Source organism: Trifolium pratense, linkage group LG7 (genome assembly GCF_020283565.1).
Source record: "Trifolium pratense cultivar HEN17-A07 linkage group LG7, ARS_RC_1.1, whole genome shotgun sequence".
Classification (NCBI taxonomy): Eukaryota; Viridiplantae; Streptophyta; class Magnoliopsida; order Fabales; family Fabaceae; genus Trifolium; species Trifolium pratense.
In genome coordinates, this window is record NC_060065.1 from 57,928,849 (window position 1) to 57,938,948 (window position 10,100).

Below are 10,100 nucleotides of genomic sequence, written 5' to 3' on the forward strand. Positions count from 1 at the left end.
AAGAAAAAGAAGAGACAAGAGTTGGTGATGCAGCATAGTTACCAGAACATAGGGCAAATTGGAAACAGTTTGGCTAACAGCAAGCCAAATAACACCATAACCAAAGAAACAAAGGACAGAACCAAAAAGGAGCAAAGCCCAAGGAGGGAACTTGTTGCAGGAAATACCAGGTAGCAGACCAAAATTCTCTCCAACATCATTGGCCACTCCAAGAATAGTCACTTGTTGTTGATTGAGACCCAACACAGATTTGAGAGCAGAGGAGTATAGAGGAAAGTTGTAGGCATGTCCAGCAGCTATTTGGATCCAAACTGCAGCAGCTAGTCCCACCCATGGAGGTCTACTACCGGCTTTCATAACCAGCTTCGCCATTTTGCTTCGGCCTAATAACTCAAATGAACTATGTTGTTTTGTTGAGAAAAGGAAGAAAACAACTACACTATGAAACACGTACACAAACACTGACCATAAATAATAATTTGAGAAAATGAATAAGGTGTAATCACATGTGTCAGTGTTGCTGAAAAAACTAGCTATAACTTGGATTTGGAAATGTGAAAAGAGCAACAGAAAAGAAATAGAGATGTGGTACCTTCACATGAATAGAATTGGTGTTGATTGTTGAAGGGGTAATCTATGAATGCGAAGATTATGGATCACAAGAAATTTAGTGTAAAATAGAATTTGAAGTATTGTAAAGTATTTTGTTTTTGAAACAGTTGTAAAGTGTTTTGTTGTTTCCATTTTCGCCATAGTTCTTCTTTTCTACCTTGCATGTCATTATCATCATCATGTGACAAATTCTGGTTTACTTGTCAGTGTTACCAAACAGTCCAACTCTAACTTTTCAATCACAAATATATTCCTTCTGCCTTTGTGTATATATTTTTATATATATATAATTTTTAAGTAATTGGAAGATTTTAGTTGAATTGGGTCTAGGAGATTTATAAGGCTTTTTCTAACGTGGATCATGTGGTGACATTAAAATAAATATAAATTTTACAAAATTGATTGTTGCATTAAAAGATTATATTATAAATTGATTGTTGCATTAAAATAAATATAAATTTTATAAATTTTACAAAATTTTACGAAAAAGACCAAACCCTTCTTCATTCCAATCTTCATCAATCATCATCTTCTTCATCGGAACCCTAATCCAGCGAAATCAATTGATCTGTAGAATCAATCAAGATGGTTCTTGCACAGTTAGGAGGGAGCATTACTCGTGCTCTTCAGCAGATGAGCAATGCAACAGTGATCGACGAGAAAGTCCTCAATGATTGTCTCAACGAAATCAATCGAGCTCTTCTTCAATCAGATGTTCAATTCGAACTCGTTCGAGACATGCGAACCAATATCAAGAAGATTGTTAATCTTCAAGATCTCGCCGCCGGTCACAACAAACGCAAAATCATTCAACAAGTAACAGATTCTATAAATTTTCAGTTTGTAAATAAAAATTTGTTACTAAATGAAATTTTTTTTGTTCATGAATGGTAGTGTTTTTTTTTGTAGGCTGTGTTTAACGAACTCTGCAAAATGTTAGATCCTGGAAAATCCTCTTTTGTTCCCAAAAAAGGAAAAACAAGTGTTGTCATGTTTGTTGGTTTACAAGGTTTGCTAATTCAATTCAATTTCAAATTTTGATTCTTTATCTTTATGATATGATATTGAATTTAATTATTATGTAATGTGTATGTAACTTAGATTAGGTTAATTTGGCAGTATGTAGAGAGATACTAATGTTATGTATTTTTTAAAAATGAATTTAGGTTCCGGAAAGACTACAACGTGTACAAAATATGCGCATTATTATCAGAAGAAAGGATGGAAGCCGGCTTTAGTTTGTGCAGATACATTTAGAGCTGGTGCATTTGATCAATTGAAGCAAAATGCTACTAAAGCTAAAACCCCTTTTTATGGAAGGTACATGCTTGTTGTAGGTTAATATTGTTTGTCTGTAAGATCCCAATATAGTATTGCTGCCTTATTGTTTTGTATAAATGCCAGAGTGTAGAGGTGTAGATGGTTGAACTGAACTGTAGTGTCAGAGTGTAGAGTAATGACTTATTGTTTTGTATAAATGCCATCCGATGACTAAATCGTGGTTGTTCATGTTATAATGGATCATAACCCTTAGTTATTATTTATTCATGGCTTGCATCTTAGCCACTTACGGTGTTTATGTTAATTATGAAACTATGAGATGAACAATCTTAGGCTTAGCCACTTAAAGTATTCTCGGTTTCATGGACTCGGAATATAGGAGTACTTTATTTGTGTCTTCCCTCTTTTTCATTCTGCGTGCTAAAAGGGCACAAATCTTATGCTCCCATGGAATAAAAGGTTATTTTAAAACATAGCCCAACTGTAACTTCCCACCTTCATTTCATTCTACCACTTTTTTTAACTAAATAAATTTGAAATATTTGTGGGAATATTATGTTGTTAACTAACATGTAATTTGCACCTGGAAATGTTATTCATGGTAATATTATTCTTAGGAACACATGATTCCTGGGAATATATGTTCTTATACCTGTAAACAAATGCACACTATGGAAAAAGACGGGGGTGAACTTCAAAGGTTAAGGAAAAAGGAAATTTGTTGGCTCATTAAAAACATGTGGGTAATTTGGAAGGTATCATATATTGCTAGGTGAAAACATAAAGCGAACTTGTCCCTTTTTCCCGAAGGTTATCCGTATAGTCTTTTTTTGTGGTTTCACATTTCATTTTTCCTTATTCTTTGGAAGGGTGCATCATGCCCACCACTTTGTATTCCTGTTAAGTTGTTAGAAGTCCTTACAGATTAGTTATGATAATGCAGTGCTTAATACAATTTGCTACTGGAATCTTCTCTATGAGTTGCATTTCATTGTCAGTGATTTCAATTATCAAGTAATTATTGCACTGCTATGCCCCCATTCTTCTTCTACAGTTATATGGAGTCAGATCCTGTCAAAATTGCCGTGGAAGGTGTGGAGAGATTCAAGGAAGAAAACCGTGATCTTATAATTGTTGATACCAGTGGGAGGCACAAACAAGAAGCAGCTCTTTTTGAAGAAATGCGCCAAGTGTCGGAAGCAACGGTAGGTCTTGTTTTTGCTATATGCATTTGATATCTATTTCAAAAACGCAATAAATGATAGTATATTTTCTTTCCGTTGTTTAGAACCCGGATCTTGTTATATTTGTCATGGATAGCAGTATTGGTCAGGCTGCTTTTGATCAGGCCCAAGCATTTAAACAGAGTGTTGCCGTTGGAGCTGTAATTATTACCAAAATGGATGGCCATGCCAAGGGTGGTGGTTCTCTTAGCGCGTAAGTGTTGATACCAGGGGCAACTATATTTACTCTCGATTTTTGCAACTATGCACAGCTAAATTAAACAGCAGTTTATAATACACTGTTATCAAAGTCATAGATGCAAGTGTATTGGATATTTGTTCATCTAAAATTTGAACTATCCCCGTGGTTTCAATTCTATATTGTATGGAAAATATATTTGTATTATTTGGAAGAATTTGGAAAATTAGTATTATATGCTTGTAAAATTATCGTGTTTGTAGTATCCAGCTCATCTAAAGTCCGCAATTCACTTTAGAAATTAAAGCAAGAGATCTTAACTGTTAATAAAAAAATTCAATTATTGATATTATTACATGCATAAGAAGTTATGAATGTTTTAAAATATCGGTAGTTGCTTTTGTCATCCGAGAATTGAGATGTCCTTCTAAAGTGAGAGCTCATTTTAGACGAGGCAAACCTGTATTTGTAATTTTGTATGTATGTATGTATTATGCGCTATGGGTACACTGGTCTTACTGATGTTATATGTGCAGTGTTGCAGCAACAAAGAGTCCTGTCATATTCATAGGAACTGGTGAACATATGGATGAGTTTGAAGTTTTTGAAGTTAAGCCATTTGTTAGTCGTCTATTAGGTGTGTACTATTTTATTTTCTTCTGCTCACTCAATGCATTATTATATATCAAGGACATGTGATACCTACTAAGTACCTAAAACTATATAATTTTTAATCATTATCAAATGCCTTTTGCCTTTTGAACTAGGAATGGGGGACTTGTCTGGGTTTGTGGACAAAATACACGACATTGTTCCTATGGACAAACAGCCTGAATTGCTTCAAAAGTTGTCAGAAGGCTTCACCTTGAGGATTATGTATGAGCAATTTCAGAACATGCTTAGTATGGGTCCTATGAGCCAGGTTAATAACCTTATTATGTTCGATTGTTTCCATATACTAATTAACTATTAGGAGCTGCTATTTTATTTGACTGGTTTCGAGTTGATATGTGTAGGTACTTTCTATGCTTCCAGGATTTAGTTCTGAGTTAATGCCAAAAGGCCAAGAGAAAGAAAGCCAGGCAAAAGTTAAGCGTTACATGACAATAATGGATTCAATGACAAATGAAGGTATGCGTGATCGTTGAAAATATTAACTTTATGCATACAGTATTTATGCTATCATTTAAATAATGTATAATATATCTTGACATTCCAAGCTTTAATGGCTAATGTTTCAGAGTTGGATAGTTCAAACCCAAAGCTCATAAATGAATCACGTATGATGCGAATAGCCCGAGGTTCTGGTCGTCTAGTTAGGGAAGTGTTAGACATGATGGAAGAGTACAAACGTCTTGCAAAGTTATGGAGCAAAATGAAAGGGCTTAAAATACCAAAGAAGGGTGACATGAGTGCCCTATCTCGAAATATGAATGCACAGAACATGGCCAATGCCCTCCCTTCACAGATGCTGAAGCAAATTGGTGGCATGGGTGGGTTACAAAACTTAATGAAGCAGATGGGATCTTCTAGAGACATGATGGGAATGTTTGGTGGTGGTGAATAACTGTTGGTTGGGCAGGACATAATAGTGGAGCATTCTTCCTGACAACAGCAACAGACATTTCAGAACTACACTATGTTTCTTTATTGTACTTGATCTGTTGACTGCAAAAGCCTCAACTGGATGCTAGTTTCTTTATTGTACAATTTTTTTTTCTTGGTTGTATGTATATTGACTTATTTAGTTTTGGATAGCAAAATCCAAGGCATCCTGTTATAAAAATGATGATAATTTTTCATAATTGAGTAACATGTAAAACAAATGCTACATTACTTTTTTGTATTTGATTGAAGGAATAGGTGGCTGCAATGAAATTGTTGAATTAACCACAAGTTGATATTAATTGCGGTGGAGTTATAAACACATGAAATCAGTAGTTTCTATGAACTCTTCACATTCAAAAGTGAAGAGTTCCACTTCCACTTGTTTTGGTTGCTCTCCTTTTTCACCATCAGTCTCGTTACATCCATCATTGTCATTCTTGTTAACAGATTCCACTACAATTTGAGGACTTATTCTTCTTGAGTTCAAAAAGTAACTCTTTTATCATATTCTATCAATTAATCATTCTCTAATTTGATCTATTTTCGCTGGCATTTGTCTTCAATTCTAGCATGAGATTTCTTGATTGTTGACCCACTTTTCCAAGGTGTTCGTACGATTATCCGTAGCACTCACCATCTTGATCCGACAGGTTGGACCAATTGTTAGGCTTCTTGGTAGAACAACAGAGAAAAGGGAGTTTATTCGTTCCAATATCTTTATTGATCACAAAAGGAAAATGTGCACAAGAGAATACTGTCCTATGCCCGATATTCTCCCGTTAAGATCTTCCCTTAAGGCAACCACAAGAGAAAAAAGTTTGGCATTACAAACTAACCAACTCTAAGGCATACAGTATATGTAGCAATCACATTAACCACAATCAGCTCGAAGAAACAAACAACGATTGGTTTGTTTGCTAAATGTGATAATTGGCTTATGATTGAGGTATTACTGTTTCTGCAAAGAGGGTAAATTTGAAATATCATGAGTACACCGGAGGTGCAAAAAGTAAAACTCACTTGTTTGAGAGAACATTATCTAAAAATTCACCCATATAACACTTTCTTTGAGAAAGCTTTATCCAAACTAGAACTTTCGACCCGTGCACGTATGGATCTGATTGATGTAATATGTACAACAATAGAAAATAAATACGGTAGAAATTTTTTAATATTAAAATGTATATGAAAAGCTTCTAAAAAAAACAGGTATATGAATTTTCTTTTTTAGATACATTGTAAAAGTGATGTATCTAATCTCTAATATAGTTTAGATATATTAGTTTTACGATGTATTTAAAAAATAATTTTTTTTCTTATATAATAGAGTTATAAAAAATATTAGTGAAGGGAAGAGGTGTGAACCCCTTCGCATAAACTATAGTGTAATACTATACAACACTTATTATTCATACATGACAAAGAGGCTGGAAAGTTAATCAAGGGGTTCATGATGCACCACTTATCAATAAGACAATAACCTTTATTATTTGATGGAAAGTTTATATTATATAGATCATCCATATAAACTTTTAAAAAAATTGAAAATCATTTGATGTGTTATTGAGACCTATCAAAATTAACGGTATATAATAAAAGTTCATAAACCGTTAATTTTGATGAGTCTCAATAACCTATCAAAATGCAATATGATCTACAATAATACAATATATCTAACCAATTACTCTAAAATATTTCAGACTTTGAAAATTCTTAAGCAAACAACCATAGTTATTTCGCTCCAAAGAAATTAAGAAGAAACTATATACAATTAAAAATAAAACTAATCACAAAAATTTACAACCACTAATTTTCCATATTGTATATTCCGCTAGTATCAAAACAAAAGCAAAACAAAAAAGAAGCTAGCGCGTGTTCCTCACGTTCATTCACACAACAACACATAAAGAACGAGGGAAAGAAAAACCAAAAAGAAAAGAAAAAGATTCACTAAGCTTTGGACATAGTAGAGAGCCGGCTCGGCTTCGGCTCAAAAGCTTCCCGCCGGCGAAGCAAATGCGATAAAGGTCTAATCAGATTCGTTAAAGTTCTTTTCATTATTTCACCTTCAACTCCGATTCTCATCAGCGAATTCTTCATCGCCGATCTACGAAGATTCACCGTTCTATTCCTTGACAACGCAATTTGCAACCGTTGTTGTTGTTGCTGCTTCTCTACTTGCGCTTCTTTCTGTTCCTGTTTCTGTTTCTGTTGCCGTTGTTGTTCTTGCTCCGCCATCCGTTTATGATAAGCACAACGGAAAGATCCGGCGTGTGTCGTCGGAGAACACATGCACTTCCTCGCCGGTTTCTCGGTTGTTGACGACGATGAAACAGCGTTGTTGTTTCTTGAATCCTTCGTCACAGTTATGGATTCTGAACGTTGTTCAACGGAGAATCTTACGGTGGAAGACGGTGGAGACGGAGGTGAATTGCGGTGACCGTGGAGTTTAACGTTAGCGGTGGAGGAAGAGGATTGCATGATTACAGGAGAGGCTCTTGGAGTGAAATTGGTTACTGATGAAGAAGCGAAGGCGGATGAATAGGAATGTGTATACGACGACGTTTCGTTTCTTGAAGAAGGAAAAGCCATAGCCATTGTTGAAAGTTGCAGAGAGAGAGAGAGAGAGGGTGTGAGGGTTTTAGAGTGAGAAAGTGAAGAATTAGAAATTTGTTGAGACGGTTTTCGAAATTCAGTTACGTAACAGATTCAAGTATCGGTTATGGTTTATATAGGAAGGAAATGAAGGTGGAAAACAGAGCAATTGTGTTACCTGTCTCGTATATTTATTTTATTCATCATATAATAATACTAAAATTGTTTCAAAAAAATATATAATAATACTAAAATATTTGTTTTTTATTTTTATTTAAGAGACTACTAAAATATTTAATCTTCATCCATTTTTTTAAATTTAATCCGGTGCGTGATTAATTTATATTACATTCACTCGTAAGTATAACTCATTTGATATAGTAAGATAGATATTTGATATGTTTAGATCATGAGTTTGAATGCCTAATTTTTTATTTCGTTACACTTAATGTGTGATTATGATTAATCACTCTTTTAGACTAGCTCAAAGTTGAGACGGAGACCTTCATCATTTCGTGGATTAATTTTTTATGGACTCGATTCAAATAACCAATTATAGTGATATTGAATTCTCCCAAATTCGTAATGTCTTAATGGGATTAATGCCGTCCAACGGCTACTCAACCGTCAATTGGAGTAGGGGTTCTGTCGGTTACGGCCCCTACTTTACACATGAACGGTTTCATCCCGATGCCATATAATTACCATACTTTAAGCACACTATAAGGTATACAAATCAACCATTCTATTTCAAATTTCTCTCTCTTACTAATTTGAGTGTTAAAATGTTTTCAAATAATACTCCACATCATTTCCAACATCAATGTTGTATTATATCAATCATAATTTTAACCGTGAATTAAATTAACCATCTATTTAACAGTATTAATTAAATGTTTTTTTTAGCAATGTGAAGAATAAAAAAAATATGAATGTCTCAATATTATTACTGTATTCTATAATAATTGTGATTTTTTGTTTGGGGAAAAGAATAATGAAAAATTATTAGTTTATGTTTCTTGGTGACTCTGCTGAGCTGACATGAAATTGAAGTGCATATTATCCTTTAAAAAACGAAAAATGTTATTATCAAGACAAACCATAGTTTTGTAAACCTTTTAAACAATATTTTTATTTTGTAGCAACGTAGTCGACATTAGACAAGTAAATTATGCCACGGCCAGAAACAAACTATAGTTCAATAGTATATTTGACACGATCAATGAAAATAAAGTAGAGGAAAAAAATAGTAGTAGAGAGGAAAATTGTGCGATTAATTGTTGTCTCAAAACGAAGCTTGCACAATGAACGTATAATTAAGGACAATTGAGCATGTTTAATGTGGTGTTAGCACATTACCAAGAGTGTGTTCGGTAAGCAGAGCGTGTCCGAGTTTTTGGAGGCTCTGTGTAAAATATAAAAGTAATCCTTTAATAAAAAACGTAATTATTTTTATAAAAAAATCATCATTGATTTAAATTGCAAATAACATAAAATATAATCATTCTTGTAATTAACATAAAAAGATTTATAGTCTAACAATAGGGGCGTCTCCAAAAAGTTGAAGATTTATTAAAAATAGGCATAATAAAAGAAACAATGCAAAATTAGCTATAAAGCGTCTAAGAAACAAGACAATCTCTATTACACGTCTCTTCATTTGATAAAACTATAGTATAACAATTAGCTATAAAGCGTCTAAAAAATTTATTCACAATAGAAAAATCTCTTTTAGGACATTTTGTAACTAATAAATCAATCATTTTGGAATAAAAAGAATATCAAGTATTTGTACTTCACAATCTCTCATTTGGAAGCCTGCAATTCATAGTTTTATATCTCTCATTTACTAATACTACTACCCTGTACAAAAAATTTAGAGGCCCCTATTTTTCTGAGGCCTTATGCCGTCGCACATGTCGCACACCCCCAAAAGACCCCTCCGGTAAGTTCAATAAACTAGCTTATAGCTTATTAAACTAGTTTATAAGCTTGTTTGATAAAAATTAATTTGCTTGGTAACAATCTTATTAAACTAACTTATAGATTTTTTTGAGATGCTATTTAAAGTAGAGTATTCACTTATAACTTTTACCTTATTATTTTCATTTATTATTTCCTTATTTTTTTATAAATATAAAACTGATTTATAATTGTTTTGAGGAAAAGTCAATATTTTAAGCAAAGGTTACAATTGTTGAATATGCTTAGTAAAATGGGTAGTTATTTAAGGCTGTCTTTTTGAGAAAGGATATATATATATATATATATATATATTATATTAAATAAAAGTTTGTTTAGGTAAAATAACAAAATATTTAACTTGATAGATAAAGAAATAAGAAGCTATAATTTTGATTTGTGGTGTGATCCACCTAAGCAGTTTTTTTTACAAACATTGGGCGATCGAATTGCCCATTGTTTGGTTCTGTCAAGATTTGAGAATGTTATGGGATGCTTTGTTGAACAAACCTGGCATTTAAAAATAAAAATAAAATAATTTTTTTGGCTTTGAACAAGACTGTAAAATATTTATAGGTTATTTTATTGTATGTTATTATCGTTACCATTTATTTATCTTA

The 10,100-nt window shown here is 33.1% G+C and overlaps 2 protein-coding genes across 2 annotated transcripts; one reads left to right on the plus strand and one right to left on the minus strand.

Moving 5' to 3' along the window:
* The first annotated feature begins 899 nt into the window (after window positions 1–899).
* Window positions 900–5,208, plus strand: LOC123899805 (signal recognition particle 54 kDa protein 2-like). Its single transcript, XM_045951032.1, has 9 exons — window positions 900–1,428; window positions 1,522–1,621; window positions 1,779–1,932; window positions 2,948–3,098; window positions 3,182–3,330; window positions 3,852–3,952; window positions 4,083–4,237; window positions 4,332–4,446; window positions 4,557–5,208. The coding sequence occupies exons 1-9, from the start codon at window positions 1,198–1,200 to the stop codon at window positions 4,880–4,882; spliced, it is 1,482 nt and encodes a 493-aa protein (XP_045806988.1). The 5' UTR covers window positions 900–1,197; the 3' UTR covers window positions 4,883–5,208.
* A 1,481-nt stretch (window positions 5,209–6,689) lies between these two features.
* On the minus strand, window positions 6,690–7,607 carry LOC123899807 (putative uncharacterized protein DDB_G0288537). The gene has a single exon (XM_045951034.1). It carries the CDS (start codon window positions 7,519–7,521, stop codon window positions 6,874–6,876), a length of 648 nt encoding a protein of 215 aa, XP_045806990.1. The 5' UTR covers window positions 7,522–7,607; the 3' UTR covers window positions 6,690–6,873.
* Window positions 7,608–10,100: the final 2,493 nt, after the last annotated feature.